The sequence below is a fragment of the Hetaerina americana genome, unplaced genomic scaffold (assembly GCF_022747635.1).
Source record: "Hetaerina americana unplaced genomic scaffold, ioHetAmer1.1.p SCAF_39, whole genome shotgun sequence".
NCBI classification, from domain to species: Eukaryota; Metazoa; Arthropoda; class Insecta; order Odonata; family Calopterygidae; genus Hetaerina; species Hetaerina americana.
The window spans coordinates 2,156,720-2,178,677 of NW_027286974.1; the positions used below are offsets into that span (position 1 = coordinate 2,156,720).

The window sequence follows — 21,958 nt, forward strand, 5'->3', positions numbered from 1 at the left end:
ATATATATATATATATATATATATATGTATACTTATTCACATGGATTTATAGATATACAAGGAAAAGGGATAGGAATACATAGAAAGAACGAATGCAGGAGAGGTGGGGAAGGCATAATCGAGAGCTGATCACAAGTGCAAAAATATTTCTTTGGCCGGGATTTGAATCAAGAGCATTTGCCCATTGGCAAGGTGAAAGATCCGTGGTTTAAGTCCAGGCCAAGGAAATATTTCTGCGCTTGTGATCTGCTCGATTCCACCTTCCTCACCTCTCCTGTGCTCGTTTTTTATGTGTGTTCCTATCCCTATATATATCTAAATATCCATGGGAATGAGTATATGTTCGCCACATGGTAGGTGTTCCTGCTTGGAAAAAAAATATATATATATATTTTTTACACTGTAACAAAAAAATAGAAACACAAACAAAGATCACTCACGCATTATTTCTTGATAATTTCGACAGATTTCTATTCCGTCTTCATTGGAAGATAGAGCAGTAATGACTGCTGGAAAAGAGTAGAATTCCGTCCAAATTATCAAGAAATAACATGTGAGTGATCTTTTTTTGTGTTTCTATATTGTTTGTTACTGTGTAATGTACTATTCGGCACCTCCGTGTTAAGTCTACAAAAGTCATATATATATATATATATATATATATATATATATATATATATATATATATATATATATATATATATACATACGTACATATATACTGACACACACATGAATATATATATGCATATAAGTATATTTATATACATATATATAATTATAAATTATTATTATATTCATCTAATATGTTTTTGAGGTGTAGCCATTAAACAATATTGTATATAAATAACGTGTTCGTTTTATTCATATCCCATGTAACCTTTATTTTAGTTTGAACTGTCACTCCAAGACTAGTTCCAGAACCGAAGATACTGGACCCATCTGATTGTTTTGAAAGCATTAATCTGCTTGCGCAACTTACCCTGCAAGCCTACCTTAAGGGCTTGTGATAGAAGTCTCACTGCTGTTACAGTGGAACCACATGAAACGAATGTTATTTGCTCTGGGTTTTTTTCTGGAAAGCGAAACACACTCGACTACCCTGTCCCCCTCTGTCATATTTTATTATTAATAGATTAAAAAGTCACTGTAATAATATCATTTCTCAGGGACGTTTTTGTGTCTTTTAAACCGAGCTACGTCCTTATTTATTTATTTAACTTAAGTCCGAAAACGGCACATTTTGCCCTTCATATCGGAATATTAACAATGGCCACATTTACATATACCCAAGTCCTAGGTGGGGGAAAACCCACCCAGGCGGGAATCGAACCCGCGACCGTTGAAATGTCAGAAAAGGACATTACCTCGCCACCACCGGGGTCGGCGGTTTATATTTCTGTGGTAGTATATGATGCAGGTTTAGTTCCATTGACTTTGGTCCTCGGTTTGCAGTTTTGGTTTAATCACGCATTATATGCGGGTTTAACTGGGTGTGAAAGTCGTTGTTTCATATATGTTACAATGAAAAGGATGTACAGATCTGGGGCTTCCCACCCTGAGGGCGCGGGTTCAAATCCCGGCGGTGTTGAATATTTTTCAGAGGTATCTCGATCCCTACTTGAGGTGCTTTGTGGAGGGCACTTTTGAGTGAGTACGCCGTCCGTCGGATGGGACGTTAAACTGTGGACCCCTTGGCGCCTTTCGTAAAGAGTAGGCTAATGCCGACGCCGGTTTTCTCTTCATCCTTTCCTATCCATCCCCTATGGCGCAAATGACCTTAGCTGTCGGTCGCCTCCCCTCAAAACTACTACTACTACAGATCTGGATGGAAGTGGTAGGAGGCCAAGATCTTTTAAATATTGGATGGAAGGACAAAATTAGAGGCGCAATTATGCAAATAACCTTGTTTTGCATAAGAAATTTGACTAGGGATAACCTTGAAAGAAAGGTACCATGTGCAATATAGGAGTAGATAAGGCCATAGTTAAGCATTGGTAGCTCGTTTATGTTAAAATTTCACTTGAAAATTCTTTGGAGAAAAAAATTCCAATTTAATTAATCTGAGAGACAGTTTAAATGGGTCTCCCATGTCAAGTTAGGGTCGAAATGGTCGCGATGTAATTTCGTGGGAATTATGGATCCGTAAATTATGTTTCCTTCAGTTTTGGCCACCAATTTATTGTGCCTTTAAGGGAATTATAACAACAATATTTTATTGTCCACATTGACCTATCATTTCGTGTAGGTATAGTAGGAGTCGTCAAACCCAAAGAAAAGTACAAAATACTGGTTTTAGAGTTACGTTTTACATACATTAATACAGGTACATATTTTAGCACCATTAATACGCTTACGGAAACATACACCGTATTTTCCCATGCGCCCGCGTTACCCGCTAATAACCCTGGTAAATGGCAGTAGTCTAGTCAGCGTTACTTGAATTTGTAATTTATATAACAAAATTCGAAAGCCTTTGGTTTTTACTGAGCTATATATTTAATGAATCTTATCATGTCAGCATATATTCTCCAGCAGACTATGTGGTATAGGTTTTGTCAAAGCAGAATATACATAGATGTACGTAAAAGGATAGAAATATGAGGATACAATTCAATCTGAATACAGACGTATTCATTATTTAGGTAGGATAAGACAGGTTGACACTAAAACATTCTCTTGGATGAAAAATATCTTAATTTACTCTTAAAGGTCTAAACGCATATTAGATTTTAGGAAGGAAGTTAACTGCACAAAATACCGTATTTTCCCATCGATAACGCGCACCCAAAACTTAGTAGTTATCATGAATTTGAATCATGAAATTTGAATATCAAAAATCACCTGTAGATACCGTGCGCCCACGGCTTCATAGTTGTGTGTATAGATAACCTGCATCTCTTGATATCCATATACGAGGGTCATCCGGAAAGTAGTACCCGTTCGTGCCGCATGAAGTGCTGACGACGCGAGTAGCCGCTGGACGAGGTCAGATAGCTTCAGTGGCTTGTCTGCCTTCTCTGAGCCAAGTTGCGTGACGCTAGCATTGCCTGTGTTGTTTCTGTGATTGTTTACAATGTTTAAAAAAATTGAGAACGCCGCCAGTTGTGAAGTGAGGGCAGTGATTAAATTCCTCAATGCAAGAAACGTTCGCCCATGTGATATTCATCGCCAATTAAAGGAGGTGTATGGAGACAATGTAATGGACGAGTCGTCTGTTCGGCGGTGGTGTCGCAACTTCAACATGGGGAGGGGGAACACACACGACGATGAGCGTTCGGAGAGACCGTCTGTCATTACAGACCAACTGGTGAGCTCAGTTGACGAATTCGTGAGGAACGATCGGCGCGTCACAATTGATGACATCTGTGAGCATTTTCCCAATGTTTCTCGAACAATTGTTCATGAAATTGTTAAACACCATCTGCATTATGCAAAAATTTGTGCAAGATGGGTCCCTCGCGTATCTCAATGAGCTGGCGGCGAAGGACTATGCAGCAGGAATACAGAAACTTGTCACACGTTATGACAAATGCCTTAATTTGCTTGGAGATTATGTTGAGAAGTAGTTTAAAGTATTCTCTTTCAAATAAAATTTTTTATGTTTGTTAATATTTACTTTTGTGTCTTTATTTCACGAACGGGTACTACTTTCCGGATGACCCTCGTATATGCGTATCGTCATTTTTTCGATCATCTGAATATTTTTGTATAGATAAGGCGCGCGTTATCAATGGGAAAACACGGAACATGAAGTGTGTAATAAAAACAATGCATTTGAAAAAATTCACGCAATGAAAAACAGCACTTTATTTTAAGATGGTTTCAATTCGAAGTCGCATAATTTATCACTCATTTTTGGTGAGTGTGGCGATGTTTCATAAAATTTTTACACCCATTGGCATTGGACTATAACATGAAATTGCTGATTTTGGGCAATAAATAGCTTTGTTGAATCCAGACTAAAATTCAGTTAGCTTGAATAGGTTTTATTCGTGCAAAACCTCTCTTCATCTGGGTATAAATATTGACCGTCATACGTTTTTAAGTGCCACAAGTCTTACTGAGATAAATTTTTAAAAATTCAACGCGATGAGTTAAATTCACCATTGCCAAACGAGAAACAATCATTCAATCGATGTTCCTGCTGCATTTAGTTAACCATAGGCTACCAACTTATAATAGGAATACAATTAGTGAAAAGGTAGGCCGTAGATATTTAAAACGAACCTTAAAAGGTTCGTATGAAAGCCTAATCAAGCTGAAGGTACACCATTTAAGTCCTAAAGCGACCTTTGTAATACACTTCTTAGGAATGAAAACAATGGAATAACATACATACAATGTGGGACTTTGTAAGATATTAGTGATATATTTTTCGCAAACCTTTGCGATACCGTCTGCACAGCAGGAACAGTATAAGAATCAGTGATCATGATAACCTATCAATCTAAATGGAAAATTAAAGCTACATGAACGAGAATTACTTCTCAACGGTGTCATGCAAATTAATTTGAAGCACTGGAGTCTTAGAAACTCAAGGATCATTGGGTCCAACAGTACTGTGTTGTTTATTTAAGAAAACTATCTCCTTCTAACACGCAATCCGAAAGAATCAAGACTTAATTGTCAAGCTGAAGAATACTTCTGCGAAGGTGATTAGGCACATACATATCATACGCCCGCACTTTAACATTGTGGGAATCCTAATAAAAGCGCTCTCTTGGCTGGCATTTTATTATTTCACCTCGTTTGCTCCTTCCAACTCATTAAATCTCGATCGAAGCACATCAACGAACTCACTGTTGTGGTTATAAGACAAAGGAGAAACAAACTGCGGATCACATCGCTCTTTAAAAGTAATAACATTAACACGATATTTAAGCATGATCATAGCAAATATTACCTTCATTACCCCCACAGACTGTGGAAATAATTAGAAAAAAGGTCAAGTTTGGCGACTTCTTGTCTGCAAAGTAATATTGTGTGGTACTTATCCGAATTTGAATCTGGTAGAGTGAAATTTTCTCTACAAACCTAGGTTGTAGTGCTATTATCTCAAGTATTAGCATGCGGCTTTAGAGCAGATATTCGGACTCAAGAAAATATGCTAAATTACTCGCGAGAGACACTATAAATCTGAATAGATTTGGATTTATTGACGTAAATAAAACGCGGGGTATCCATAAATGGACGCCTCAAAGCGCACGGCATTATGGGTAGGCGTTTGACGACGTTTTCTTGTTCCACCATATTATGGTGAATAATTCCCCAAATTTTGTAGATCATCAGCTAGACTTGGTAGTTATTAAGACGTTCTAAAGAATTGTAATCACTGAGAAGACACCGCTGAAAGTTTTTCAGGTGAGTAAGAATAAAATAAAACATCTTGGAGCTATCCGCTGCAGGGAATTGTGCTCATGGGCGGATTGATACCTTAGTTTTAAGTAGGCCTCATCAGTCAATTGCCTTCTCACATCAATTCTGGCGGTGAAACTTGAATACGTTACTAGAAATAATGTCAATACAAAGTGTGAGAGTTATTTGGGTGACCGAAATGCCTATCAGGGCTAAGCAATCATTATAACGAAACTGCGTGTAGTAATCATGACATTATCAACATAGACTGCTGATCTATTTACATTTAAGTGTTTGCCACTGACATTTGAGCCGTCACATCTGTACGATTGCCTGCAACAGCTCTATTGTTTGATATTATACCATTTTAATGAAATTTATCATTCTGGTGATACCCATTACAAGGCTATAAGTGTCTATGTATAATTACATGTGTATGACAAGTAATTTAGGTGATGTTGGAGTTGTTTTATGAACTGCAATAGTGAAAGTGTTGTGTGTTTAACTGCTGAGGTTGTATTCGTTAATAAATAATGGTTCAGCCCTAACATGCTTTGCACTCATTGGGACTACAGAATTTGACTCTCCAATTGAATTAACTTTTGAGGTTATTTGTTGATATTATCTTTAGATGTAGTCTACCGGCTTAAGGTAAGGTTTTGATTGGTTCGGGGTCTACCCCGTACCGCACCTTTAGAATCTTAACAGTGAAGACACAAGAAGACTCCATATCTCATTCTTTTGTTCTGTATACCTCTTACTTCCATGAATTCCATCCAAAATGTCTGTTGTTTTTCTTCCTCGGTAGTTGCTCTGCGAGCTCTCTCTTCTCTAATACTTATTTTATCACCCTATTTCCTCAGTATCTTCTGCATAATTATGTCCATCATATATATAAGTTCTTACATTAGAGTTCGCTCTGCCTGTACAATTTTTAGAACATGATTTGTTTTATATTGTGTCAGTTTCATTCATCCATTTTTCTCCGTACCCACTTCTGAAAGACCTCAACTTACATTAATCCATCTGTCTCATTGTGGTTTCTCAACAATTCAAAAATATTATCCTTGAGAGAAGTTTTTAACTAATGTCTTTTTTACTTAAAGTGCATGTGTGCTCAACTCCCGATTATTTGTGTGCACCGATGGGCTTAACGAGATTCTATTCATGTCCCAAACACTTTGTCCTTTATCATCCGAATCGCTTGCCAAATAACTGAACTGGGTTATCTGCTTTTGGCGTTATACCCACAACTTTAATGCTGCTCTTAGCAATACGATAAGTAATGGTTTTAAATCCCTTGGTTGACTTGTTAACTAATGCTTAGTCATTCGCAAAACTGATGAGAAAAGCCCTTTGCCGAATTCCGCACGAGCATTAATTAATATCTTGTTACACAAGTAGCATGCCCGTATCGTAACACGTCTATTGGTAACGTTAATATAGAAGTGAGTATTAAAAAAAGAGGAAATCAACACATTTGTGTTAACTGTGTAGAATCGGACATATTTGTCCTTCAACAAAAAGAACATTAATATCACTCTTACCTAAATTTACCATAGAATATAGTTTTTAATATCTCAAAAGACATAATTCTATGCTCGTTCGTTGAAACCTTTAAGTGATGGACTTGTATTAAATTAATTTACTGTCTAAATCGTTGTAGGAGTAAAACCTCTACCTATTTTTTGAATGAATTGAAATATATTGTTCGTATAGAAATATTATATAAAATGTGGGTGAAATGATTAATTGTGAACTTATTATAACTCGAGGTGATTTCTTTGGTGTTATTTTGGACAGTAATTGGGTATGGAGACAGTTTCAACTGCTTTGGAAACACCACTTAAATAGTATTGAATAAGGTCTTTTGAGATTATTGTAGGAACGAGTGCCTGGAGATTATATTCATTGATATTGATGATGATATATATGTTTGTCCAGAGCAGTCACAGTGTATAGTATTGAGAATACATGGAAGGTGTATAGGAAACGTCAATGTTATATGCCATATGCTATCAGGGTGTTTTTCCAGTAAAAGGTTTCTTTAAATCTTAAGGATATACGTATATAAATCTCTGCTCATTCTCCACCCAATATTTTAATCAATAAACTATTTAATTAATTTATTTCTTCAAATTTTATTTCATATTTTCATGTAAACGCTATACGTTTCTACATGCTTTGTTGTAAAGATTGTTGAGGAATTTATAAATGTAAATGACTTTGAGCTAAGATGGAAGAAAGGATATATATAGTCTCAATCTCGCCTTAATAAAGACATTTTAATTATTGTTGTAAATTTAGAAATTATTTTTACTGCGGTGATGGTGACAATTTGGTGATTAAACTAAAATGCTTCCCCAGTTGAATTGATATTGGGTTGCGAGGCCCAAGCCTTCGATGAGAAGACAAACGATGGCTGCCCTTAAAGAATTTGCAATTATAATCAAATTCTTTAAACATTTTATCTCCACGTCTACATCTACATAATATCCTGCTGTGGTGTGTGGTGGGGGATGTAAGGGCACCACCCTCTAAGGAGAACAAAACCACATGCAAAAACTAACAAATCCTTGCAAATCTACACCCACGGTGGCGTATACATTCATGCAAAAACCCTCTCAACTCTCACGCATGCGAATACATATGTATAATATCAACTGACAAACAGTTGTCCCTTAGGATGCAGTAAAAAAAAAATTTATCCAAGAGCAAGGCAAATTAGAATTTAAAGAGTAAGTAAGCGTAATCCCATTACCACACGGACATGCAGCATACTATAACGATCTCCACCCCCAAGGGCACAGGTCAGATGATGTGACCCAATGCTGCCGACAGCGGGAGTGCCCCCCCCCCCCCCCCCCCACAACAGAGAGAAAGGTGAGAGATGGTAGGGGAAAATTAAAAAATAAGACAAAGCAGAGGAAGCAATACTGTAACGAGCACTACATTCATGTAAATGCCATTTTAATGTGTACATACAGGAAGAAAGGGTTTTGACAGCATTACACGTGAGTTTAGTAATAATGCATGAGCAATTGAGAAGAACTAATCATTCCCTAGATGCTAATGTGGGTTGCAAGTGGGAGTTTTACTATCTATAACCATTAGCAGTTGCTGTCCCGTATAGTCCGTGGGAAGGAGGAGTCCTTGAGTCTGCTAGTACTGGCATCTGTTTCCCGAATTTAATATATATTAATGTTCCAAGCGACCAATGTATGTTGGCGTGCGAATAATTTGCGAGACCTCAGCGCTGAAACATGCGTATTTGAATTTATTTAGCAATTAAAACCATAAGCATATCATTGTGTGGATCTTGGCAATCATTTCTGAAACCAGTGTCTCGTTCAGTGGAAGTCCTACTGAACGATGGCCAACATTTGTGGACGTACGGCCTGACGTGTAACAAACTCATTAGTGTGGATTCGACAGTGGTGTATTGATTTGTATATTAGTATGGTTTTGACACCAAATCACAAGAGATTATTGAAAATTAGGGTTAAAACTTTCACTAAACACTTTCAGTAGAAAGTTCAACCATAAGCATTGAATAGTCTTTCTTCTAATGATTCCCAACCCAACTCCAGAAGCATTTCAGTCACCCTTTTTGTTTTATCGTTAACAGTTTAAATGAAACGTGTTGCCTGGCTTTGTAGAACCTTCCCAATTTCAAGAATGAGACCTTTTTCAGTCAGATCCCAATACACTACATGCATATTCTAAAAATGAGGCCTTACAAGAGCGTGGTAACAATGTTCCTTGACCTTTGGAGTCTGCAGATTCCAATTAAATCTGTTAAAAATTAATCTGATAAATCCCAATTTTTAATTTGCTTGCCTTCAGATTTTAAGTGTGTTAATTGTCAAGTTATAAATGAAATGAAGTTGAAAATTCAATATTACGTACCCATGTGTAACTTATTTTCCTCGAATCTTTCAATTTAATTTCCTACAAAGATCTCTGTGCTATTAATAATAATAAAAATACACATGTGCTGATAGACATTGTCAGGTGGCTCACAAGTCCCAAATAATAACAAAAGATAATAGTTTAATCCAGACTTCAAAACACAAATCTCTTTAACAAAACAAAGCGAATCCCCATCCCATTTACAACCATTAATCAGCAAGAAAAAAATAGATAAATTAAAAATAAATTAAGCTATTACATACAATACAATACACCACACATCAATCAAATTATTGCATATATTCCTTACATCTTTTCTTAAAAGTATACACTCTGTATAAGGAAAGGTCTCTAATATTTTTGAAGGTAAGGTGTTCCAATCAACAATTGTTCTGTTTAGAAAAGAAAATTTTTTGTTTATTCGTTCTTTGTGCCCGGCATTTTACCTTAAATATGTGATCATTTCTCCCTTTTGAAGTTTGGGTTCCCCGCCTCTTTCCTAAGATCTGCTTTCCAAGCTTTCTCTCCCTCTCTACGGAATGCGGAACATTCCACTACAAAGTCTGCTTATTTTCCTTCTAGTTGGTGGAGGTTCCCAGCCCAGTGTTCTCAGCATGTCAGACACACTCTCCATCCTCCTATGCTTCCCCAGGACATATCAGGCAGCCTTTCTTTCTACCTTTTCCAGTTCATTGATTTGTCCTTCTTCATGAGGGTCCCATACTAGATATGCGTACTCTAAAATTGGTCTTACCAGGGTCTGATACGCCTTCTCCTTAGTTACTTAGTCAAGTCTTAGTTAAGTCTTTATTGATTGTAACACCAAGGTATTTTACCATATCAACTACTCTTAGGCCAAATCCAGCTAATTTGTAAACAAATCGGGTAGATCTTTTAAAGAAATTTACCGCTGGGCATATACCTGTATACGTATGTTATATGTATGCATGGTGTGATCAAAAAGAGACAGGGCTGATTTTATAACTTGTTTATTTCAACGGATACAGAGCTTAATGGAACTTGTTGCCCTCAGATTACATGCCTTGGCTGACGACACACCTTTGCCAATGTTTCTTTCATCTCTCGAACCCTGCCTGGTAAGCTGTCTTAGGGATCCTCTTCAGATCCACTGTACAATTAGTTTTAATGTCCGCAATAGAGTCGAATCGGTGCCCTTTCAAGGTTGATTTTAACTTTGGAAACCAAATAGAAGGTTTCTAAGAAACTCTGGGTCGGAATTGGCTCGATCTAGGAGTTCCTGACTAATGTCCGCACGTTTTTGTCTCTGTTCATCATCAGTCAGCACCCGCGGGACGAATTTTGGATGTGACGCACGTCATGGCCATAATGTCTGTCAGAATTGTCTGAACAGGATCCAAAACTAATGTCCACTTCCTCGGATATCTCCCTAACAGTTAAATGGAGATTTGCCCGCACCAAATCGTTCACCAATTTGACATGTTTGGGGTCTGTCAAAGTGGAAAGCCACCCCATTCGCGAATCTTCATCTGTGCTGAGGTTCTGCCTAATTTTAAACGACTGTACCACTCAAAACACTACCGGCTTCGTCTCATAGCTTTGTAAACAAAGAGGCTTGCTTAATCAAATGCTTGCTTATTCCAAATGTCTCTCTGAAGCATTTTTACCAAGTTTGAAACACAAAATTTCACGCACACATGCTGTTCCTCTAGCTCCTTCAATGCTGCCATTGCACGTGATGATGAACAGATTAAGACACATACAACTGCTGCTACATAATGACGTAAACAAACGCAACACCTCTCGTTTTAGTCGCCAGATGTGTTGCTAGATGGCACACTGTGTCTCGTTTCGATCCGTTGAATGGTTTGAGCAGAATAAAATCAGTCCAGTCTTTTTTTTTGATCACACCTTGTATATCCTAAGCTCATCTATTAATTCTATGGTTTTCTGGCTCAACTTTGTGGACCCATCTATTATTTTTTAAACAAAGATTGATTGCTCTACGCATAAGTGATGAAAAGTTCAATGATACACTTGTCCCGCATGTAAGGGTTGATGAAAACATACAAGGTGTATGCAAATTGTAAATCCAAGTCTCTGCCATAGAATTCTATGGTTTGTCTCTTTACTGTAAACGTACGACAAGTTGCTTGCGGCCTTCCAAACACTGCAAGCCAGAGGCGTATATGCCCAAGTGTATGAGGTTTGTACAAGAAATACACAAACTGTGGCCATCAAAACTTTGGTTTGATTTAAAATTAGTCTTATAAATCTTAGATTTTGTTGTCCCCTTATTTTTCAAAGTGCTCTCCTTCTGTTCGTAGTAGGCTATCTATGCCTTCTTCTTACATTCCATCTGATTCTTCTTACCCATTCCACCGTTTAATAAAGCACCCTCCTTGGAAGTGCTACTTCTTAATGCAGCAGTATTAAGGTTCTTCTTAGTTATCTATTGTGTCGTTTCTATGCTTTATAATCGTGTCTTCTCCACATCATCCTGTGCCCAAGTGATATACAATGTCCCCAATCATCACATTTTATTGCATTTTATGAGAATATAGGAAAAAGTCGCAAAGGGGGCAAATATCTATTCAGAATAAGGAGGATAGAAGATCAATGGATCAATGGTGGTTGAATTAATTGCCAGAAACACTGGTGTATGTCCAAAAATCCATCTATCCATCCAATCGTGTCATTCATGGTAATAAAATAGTATTGTGTGTGTGGGCACTGTTGATAATTTACTAAATTCAGTTCATATCAGCTGATATCATTCGGATCACAGTTTATAATGACGATTAGGTAAGAAGGACAAAGGGACCATTGCACACACGATCAATGCTATCAACATCAAACACAGGTATGGTGGTATTGAAGGTGTTGAAAGGCCTTTCATCATCCGTGACATCTTGTCAGCTATCTTTAAAATGTTTAATCCACTTGTAAATGGATATTTTCTTCATCAGAGCATTATCACCGTTTAAACAGCTGTTTAACATACAGTAAAAGCAAGGGCAACGGAAAACTATAACATAACTGGCATACCATAACGCCACATTCCACCAGATTGTGCATTTATTGCTTAGCCCTCGTGCAATACCTAGTTTTTATTGTTCATTGGTGTGTATTAATCATTTACCCTTGCGTTTCAGGAGCAGTCTGCCTGTTTCTGTGATGGGAGCTCAAGGAAGAGGCGTTTGCTTGCGCAGTTGACATGAATGCCAATAGTGACTGGACGCCAGGAGACGCACTGCAATGGACGCTCTGGGCCACTCTGTTACATTCCCCGTCAACGAGATGCTCCTCACGGACGAGGGCGCGGGTACGTAATCGGATAATGTTTATTCTTCAGCACGTTGCATTCATAAAAAGGTACGCTTCAATTTTAACGACCAATCAGTAATACATTTAGGGATTTGCAGTAATTGAAAGATTTATTAGTGGTATAGAAGTATATTCTACTGTTTGAGGCTTCACTCTGTGGAAGTATTTCATATCCATGATTTCGAAAAAGTGTTTGATAGAGTGAATTGCGAAAAACTAATGGGTATATTGCAGAAAATAGGAATAGATTGGAGGGAAAGGAGGCTAATCCGCAACCTGTACATGTCTCAGACTGCTATCAGGTGCTAGTGGGGAAAGGGGAGTCAGGATGGGCAGTGTTAGGAAGGGGTGTAAGGCATGGGGTGTATCACATTATCACCGTTGCTGTTCAACCTGTATGCAGAGGAAATGATTAAAGAGGCATGGGAAGAACTCGAGGTAGGAATGAAAGTGGGCGGGGAATTCGTAAAATCAGTTAGGTTCGCTGATGACCAAGTTTTAGGTTGTCAGTCAGCCAATAGAGGGTTGCAAGCATTGCTTAGTGAATTGGAAATTCACTGCGACAGATATGGAACGAGAATGAAATTAATAAAACAAAGGTTATGTGATTTTCCAAAAAGAAAAGACTTGAGCTAAACATTAAAATAGGAGGGCAAAAGCTAGAGCAGGTATAACAGTTTACGTATCTCGGTAATGTTTTGGACCAACACGGTCAAAGTAGAAGGGACGTATGGAGAAGAATTGCGCTCGGCAAAGAAGCTTTCACAAGGAGGAGGGAGTTGATGACAGAGACTTTGAGTAACGATGTAATGAAAGGACTCGTTAGAATACTTTGCTGTGGAGCATAGCTATGTATGGTGTGGAAACGTGGTCATTGAAGCAGGAGGATAGACGTAGACTGGATGCTATTGTAGGTATGTGGGCGTGGAGAAGAATGGAGAAGGTGAAATGGACAGAGAAGAAAACAAACGAGGAAGTACTTGGTATGGTGGGCGAAGAGAGGGGTTGGTTGGGAGAAATTACTAAGGAGGGGGCAGATGAAAAGTGGCTGAAGGGGGTATTGATTGGCAATAGTGTGATGTTGAAGACTGTGATAGAGGGGAGAATGTTTGGCAAAAGAGGAAAGGGAAGGAACAGGATAAGGATGTTGGATGGGATGAAGGGACGAAGAAAGTACTCAGAGATGAAGAGGGACCTGATTTAGAGTAGGATGCTTGATTTTGTATTTTGTTAGGAGTCACAAAATATTTATTTGGTAGTTGTGTTCATCCAAAAAGCTACCTTAACCGGTAGATTACCTAATAATAATAATTTAAAGGACTTGGTACTTTTCCACAGAATTTTTTTGTTTGGTACAATGCATTTCACCGACTTGCAGGCATCATCCGGTACAAATATACTTAACACCAGTGCGGGAATATATATGCTCAGGACGGAGTGGGGGCGGAGAGGGGGTGGAAGAGTCTGAGAGGGGTGGGGGCAGTGAGGTGCATTGAGGGGTTGGTTTGACCAATTCCAGACTAGTTGCTCAGAAAGGAGTAGGGAGGGGGGTGAGAACAATTGCTCGTTGCTAAGTGTCAAGTTGGGGTTTGTTAGGTGCCTCCGTATCTCAATCAATGGCAATAAATAGTATTCCCTCCGCACAGCCCGCAGTATATAAGGATTTTAAGTGGTGCTCGATGCCATTTCTGGGAGATCTTTGATATAGGATTTCCAACTGCCTACCCACCTCACTCAAAGCAGCCTTCTACCCACCCATAAACCCTCTCCAAACTTCTAGTAAATGGTAAAAGACACACACAGGACAGCCTTCTCAAATCAGGTATTTATAAACTGAAATGCGAGATTTGCAACACCGTTTACGTTGGTCAGACTAGGAGGAATGTCAAGCTAAGAGTCTAGGAACACGCAAGGTGTCACAGAAATAAGAATACCAACTCTCTTTCTTTGCTAAGCACCTACTGGAATGCAACCACAGCAGAGATTTTGTCCCAGAAATATTACATATTCTCGCGAAAGGATTAAAAATGGATGCTCTCGAGCAAATGGAGATACGGAGGCACCTAGCGACCCCCAACTTGATACTTTTTATTGACAAGCAACTGTTCACGTTCCCTCCCCACTCCTTTCCGAGAAACTAGTCTGGAATTGGTCAAACCAACCCCTCGACCGACCTGATCTCCACCACTCTGCCCTCAGCGTATATATTCTCGCTCTGCTGTTAAGTATATTTGTAACTGATGATGCCTCAAGTCAGTGAAGTGCATTGTACCTTATAATAAAAATCTGTGGAAAAGCACCAAGTCCTTTTAATATAGAGTGGTATACAAGGTCTATCCCAAGAATAATTAGAATAAATTGAAATGAAATTATTGAATTTGTAATTCCATACACTTTATTTGAAAACACGACTCAGGTTTTGGATATTGAACGTCATCATGAAGTGGTCCTCGGAGAAGTAAACTTGGCATACCTTCTTGTGGTGTCACTCATTGCCTTGGAAGAGTTGTAGGTCTAGGAATGGGAGGGATATCTGAATTTCATTACCAATTTCATCCTTGAATGGACACATTTCAAAACTTTCAGCTGCTCCGAAGCGTCGAGACTTTGATCTTTATTTTTAAAATGAAGAATTTTTGTGGCAAAGTCACTTTTGTGTTAATTCTCGATGAGGTGCTTTGCAAATGGGGATGTTATGTTCTTATTCTTAACACATGTTTGGTGTTCTTTAATCCTATCTTTAAATTTTCTATCCTGTTTGCCCAATACACTTTGTGTTACATTCTGAGCACTTTAACTCATACACTCCACTCCTCTCTTCTTTGGGGACTTTGTCTTTTGTGTAAGAGATAAGGTCCTTCAGGCATTAACCACTGCAAAAGGCACATTCTAATATTATCTTGAGGTAACATTTTAATTACATTTTGAGAAATAGTCCCGAGATAGAGTACTGGTCGCCATTTGTCAGTGGGATCTTTTAAATGTTCGGAGTTGTAAATGTGGCTTAAGGCTATTTTTGTAAGTTTCTTCCGGTAAATTTTATTGATTAGATCTTCTGAATAACCATTGTTTACTGCTAATGTTTTACTTATATAAAGTGCCTTATTTATATTGAATTTTGACCTAGGGATAGAGGCTAAATAGGTGGATTATTGCATGAAATACTGAAAGGTTGAAGGCTTTTAGATGAAGCAATGCCTTGAAGAGGAATTTATCAATTGGTCCATGTACATTTTATCAATTGGAAATTCCAATGGAAATTGTCAATGTATTGCATTGAGGAATTTATCAATTGGTCCATGTACATGTGTTTATGGTTATATGAATGTATATATATGTGTGTATATGTATATATATATATCTATTTTTATATACTTATATATATACACACACACACACACACTCATATATATATATATATGTGTGTGTATATATATATATATATATATGTATATATATATATATATGTATATATATATATACATATGCATATATATACATATGTATATATATACATATGTATGTATATATATATATATATATATATATATATATATATATATATATATATATATATATATATATATATATATATATGTATGTATGTATATATATACATATGTATATATATATGCATATATATATATATATATATATATATATATATATATATATATATATATATATATATATATATATATATATATATATATATATATATATATATATATATATATATATATATACATATGTATATATATACATATGTATATATATACATATGTATATATATACATATGTATATATACATATGTATATATATATATATATATATATATATATATATATATATATATATATATATATATATATATATATATATAAAATCTTCGAAATGGAACGCTCTTCGGCGACGCACAAATATATAAAAACACAGATGTAGATTTTTAGAATATAGAAACACAAAGGAAGGACACTCACAATATGGTATTAGACATTTTGACAGCTCGGCTGTTGTGTTCAGAAAGGCATTCTCCGGGAAGAGCGGAGAGGACATGTGCGGGGGAGAGGTGGGGGAAGGAGAGGTAAAGGGACCAATAGGAAATGAACAAGGGGGTGGGGGGGATATGTAGGCAGCCAATTGATGCATTCAGTGGGCTTGGTTCAGCCCGGGCGGTTTGAATGATTGTTTGGCCACCCAGATATGCGCCATCTCGCGGGTTCTCACCTCTATTATACTCGCAGATTTGGGAAGGGGGTTTCAATCACCGAAACGGAGAAGCAGTCGTCAAAAGATTGATTGTTGGAAGCAGTGTGAGTATGGATGGGATAATTAAGAAAGGTGGGAGATTTGGTGGAATATCGGTGGTTATTCATGCGGAGGGAAAGTGCGGTCGTGCATTCGCCCACGTAGAAGGCAGGGCAGAAGTTACAGGAGAGGCGATATATAATATTTTTTGAGGTACAGGTGGCGAGTGGTTGTGAGTTGGTACTGAGTGAGGGGGAGGGTCTTAAAAGATGACAGCATTTGCAGCGTGGGCGGTTGCATGGTGCGGATAGGGGCGGGGGAGAGACGGGGGTGCTTGAAGTTGGATTTGTGGACTTAAAGATGTCTCGCAAGTTCGACGGGCGTTTAAACGAAACAGAGGGACAGTGTGGGAATAAAAGTGATGTGGACTGAGTGTTATTGATAATTGGGAAGAGGTCACGGATTAGATGTTTAGTTTTGTGTGTTCCGGGGAAGAAAGTGGTGATCAGATTAGGGCATTTTGGGCGCTTTGGTTTGGGGAGTGTATTGGGTTGACGGTTTGAGGATTTTACTATTTAGTAATTTTTCAGGGTACCCACATTTTCTGAGGGATTCATGCAGCTGGTCCAAGTATTTCTGTTGGGAGGGGGTGTTATTGCAGAGACGGAAGCCACGGATAGAGAGTGAGAATGGGATGGAGCGCTTTGTGCGAGGAGGATGGCAGCTGTCGAAATGAAGATATTGTTGCTTATTGGTTGGTTTAATGTGGACTGAAGTGTGAAACGTATTGTTTTGGAGGTGAATGTCGATATCTAGGAAGGTAATATTCGAGTCGGATATAGAAGAAGTGAATGATACTGAGGAGGAGGAGTTGAGAGAGGAAATGAAAGAGGATAAAGTTTCGCGTCCGTGGGACCAAAGGAGGAAAATATCATCGATATAGCAGGCCCAGAAGAGTGGTTTTAGGGTTTGTTGTTGCAGAAAGTCGTGTTCTAGTTTACCCATGAAAAGATTGGCGTATGCCGGAGCCATACGCGTGCCCATTGCAGTGCCTTTTATTTGTAAACATATTTTGTCATTGACTTGAAAGGCATTTTTGGTAAGAACGATTTGGCTCAATTCGATGAGGAAATCTGTGGATGGGGTGTGTGGTGTGGATTGTAGGTCGGTCTATATATATACATATATAAACACACACACATACATGTTTGATTTGCTGTTTCATTTGATGTATACTAATTTATAATATTAAGTTAAATGTAAGAATCTCTACAAAGTTTTGAACTCCCTTGGTATTCATTTTGAAAAGCCCATTGTGTATCGTTATGCATGACATTCTGTTCTCTTTGCGATGCCGCCCCCGCTGTGTGATGCGTGCGCTGCCTCAGCCTCGGACTCAGTGGTGGTCAACGAGATGGGGGGCGGAGGGCAGCCGTCGTTTGTCTTCTCTTCGGAGGGGGGCACTGCCACGCTCCTCTCCCTCCCCTTCGCCCTGCTGCACGACTCGGGACTCGCCACACTGCCCACAAGCGCCACCGCTGGGGCCAGCACGGCCGCCCAGCCTATCGGAGGCACCAACACCACCAACATCATCATCAAGCAGTCAACCTCTTCGGCGCAGCCTGGATTGCCCACCAACACCATCTTCCTGGATGCTGCACAGGTGAGTGCTGGACCATGAACCCTGCTACTAACAACATCTGCCTCTATTTGGTCTTTACGTATCGATTAAACTCAGCTTTACGTTAGTATCAAAATTAGTGGCTTGTTGAGGGGGTCTACAGGGTTCGTCCGGATAATAAGTGTATTATATATATATATGTATATATATAATATATATATAATATACATATGTATATATATAATATATATATATGTATATATATAATATATATATGTATATATATAATATATATATATATAATATATATATGTATACAGGGTTTGTCCGGAAAATAAGTGTACTGATTTTTTCCCGCTGCTCCAGGCGCGCCCAGCACCGCTCTGACGGGCTGCAATGGGAGGGGGGTATGTTGGCAAGCGACGCTGAAAAAGGCAGTCGGCTCTGAGCTGTGGTGTAGTGAGGAGCTCTGTTAACGCGAACCTCCACGCTTCGACCCACGTCACGGAACGCGATGCCGAAGCAGCGTTATTCCATCAAATTTGCGGTAAAGCTTGGGAAATCGTCTACCGAAACTGTCGGTATGATTAACCAGGCTTACGGGGAGTCAGCCATGTCCAGAAACATGATCTTTCGGTGGCACAAGATGTTCGTGGAGGGCAGAGAAGAGGTCGACGACGAGTCTTCGAGAGGTTCCCGATGATGCCTTCGCGGGAGCGCTCCAGGAATGGGAACGCCGCTGGAACAAGTGTATCGACTCACAAGGGTCCTATTTTGAGGAATATTAGCTTAAGATATGTAAAAGTGTAATAAATTTTTTTTCCTGAGCTCAGTACACTTATTTTCCGGACGAACCCTGTATAACGTTTCAGCCTTGCTTCACTTTGGTGTGTAGGGCTAGAGTTACCGTCTTTGGTGTCTACAACGTCCGTACACTCAGTGCACACACATCCTGCCACGGTATTGTGTGGTTTTGACTGTGGTCCTTTCATATCTGCTCCCCTGGTGATATGTTATCCAATGGGAGTGCAATACAATTTGAAAATCACGTAGTGAGATCTTTTGGAAGTGAAGCAATCTGTGATTAAAAGGTTTTATTACTACCGGCAATAAATGCAAACGCAAGCCAATTTCAAGAAACTGAATTGGAGATACTGCAACAATAACTTTTTTGATGCAGTCATCTCCTAGTATACAATTCAATGCAACAATTGATGGAGTGTAATATTTTTACAGTGTGCTCTGCTCTAATAATTTGTATATTATTCTACAATCTTCTCACTTGTCCTCTATCATGTACTTGATCGCTGGACCAATAAAATTATTATTATTAACTTCATAGTATAAAAATCATTTGCCTTGACCGGGATTCTATCCCAGGTCCCTTGATCAGACATTTAAGGGATCTGGGTTCGAATCACGGTCAAGGCGATTGATTTTTATGCCCTGATATTGTTGCATTGAAATACTATGTACAAGATTGTTAAACACAATAAGGCAGCTCTGTTGGGGTTCTATTGCGTGGGCATTGGAAATGGTTCCCGACCGAACAAACACAAAGAAGTAAGAATGTAGTGATGTGAATTAATCTACAAGCTAGTCGACAGACAATCAAAAATGATTATACAGCCATATTAATGACTTATGTTTTGACACAGCTACGTTTCGATGTCTAGGGCTAGAGCCTCCGTCTTTGGTGTCTAAACGTACCTAGAATTCACTTATTTATCATTATTCCATCTCCGTACATACTTGACACAGTGTTACCACGTGCAAATTAATCAATTGGCCGGTGGTCATGTTTTTCACAAATTGTTTGTGTACATCTACATAATACCCCGCAAGCCGCCGCAAGGGCGTGTGGCGGGGGGTGTTAGGTCACCAACAGTAAAAAGGAAAAATACCACATGCAAAAAAACAACACGGAAAATTACACCCACAGCAGCGCATACCCTCATGCAAAAATCGCTTCATCAATACTCATGCAAACATATATACAACAAAACAACTAAAAACTGCACCCCATGATGCAGCACGAAAGCCATCCCACAACACGGAAGCCAGGACACAACAAGCAAGAATGCGAAACTCCACCACCACATGAACATGCACCACAAACCACTCTACCCCCAAAGAGTCTGTAAAAGGCAGGGACACGACCCAACGCTGCAGGCAGCAGGAATGTCCCCCTGCCGAGAGGGACGAGGGACTGAAAGGGAAACTTAAAAACAGATGAACAAAGCACGAATGAGGTCATGTGGAAAGGATGGGTTATTATAACAAAACACATAAGGTTAGTGGAAGAGCATGCATTTAAGTAGAACTAATTATTTTTTAGACGCTGAGGGTGGCAAGTGGAATTTTTGCTATCTATAACCCTGCAGTACTATCCCGTATTGTCCGTGGGAAGAAGGAGTCCTTGAGTCGGCTAGTTCTGGCATCTATTTCCCGAATTTAATGTATGTACATGATCTAAGCGACCAATGTACAAGGTCGCACCCAAAAGTGGTAGGACTGATTTTTTTACAAGAATTTTATTGATGATATACTTACATCGACTTAATAATCTTCAAAGTATTCTCCTTGAGCTGCTACACACTTAGTATATAAAGTTGCTCCCATTCCCCGTACGCCCGCTGGAAATTTTCTTTGGGGATGCCGTTGTGATGACCCTCGTCGAAGCCTCTTGAACGGCCTTTATCGAGTCAAAACGTCGTCCCTTGAGCTGTCTTTTCATCAGGGGGAAGAAGAAGAAGTCCGGTGGTGCCAGATCGGGAGAATAGGGCGGGTGCGGCAACGTGGCAACGCCGTATTTGGCCAGGAGCTGCTTGACGACGAGCGCGCCATGGCTCCCATTTTCGGCACCATCTTGGCGCACACCTTGCGCATGGCCAAATCTTGTGAAATAATGCGTTGGACGTTGGATGCAGACAGACCCAACTGGTCTGCAATTTCTTCACTGGTTAAGCGTAGGTCTGTGTTCAGCAGTGTCCTCACTCTGTCCACATTCGTGTCGGTTCTTGCCGTCCGGAGCGATGGTCGTTTTCAACGAGCTCCCTACCCTCTTTAAACAACTTGTTCCACTCAAATACTGTGGAACGGCTTAAGGCAGTGTCCCCATAAGCCTGCTTGATCATATGGAGGGTCTCAGTCGCCGTCTTCCCGAGTTTCGCACAAAACTTCACGGAATAACGTTGCTCTAAATTCAGATTCATTTTGTTTTTCGACGCAGACAAAAAACTTGCTTCACTAAAAACTGTGTCCTCACTCAACGACAGCCCGCAGGCGAATGAGGTTGGTGTCGGTCTGTTGCTAAGAGCCCCCTCCACCTTACCCTGCCGGGCAGACCCCCCTCCACCGCTCCGTTCGCGCCAGAGAAAATCAGTCCTACCACTTTTGGGTGTCTCCCTGTATGTAGCAGTACGAATAATTTGCGAGACCTCGGTGCTGAAACATGCAGATCTAAATATGTATGGTTTATTGTTAAAAAACCCCTTAAATCACAGATCACT

General features: G+C 39.1%; 1 protein-coding gene across 1 annotated transcript in view; it reads left to right on the forward strand.

The window, feature by feature from the left end:
• Positions 1-12,507: 12,507 nt before the first annotated feature.
• Positions 12,508-21,958, forward strand: part of LOC139691684 (zinc finger protein 236-like) — a gene marked incomplete at its 3' end in the record, with an annotated part of 33,349 nt that continues 23,898 nt past the window's right edge. The window contains exons 1-2 of the mRNA XM_071589527.1: positions 12,508-12,574; positions 18,214-18,488. Coding sequence (XP_071445628.1) covers positions 12,508-12,574; positions 18,214-18,488 — 342 coding nt within the window. The remainder of the gene's footprint in view (positions 12,575-18,213; positions 18,489-21,958) is intronic.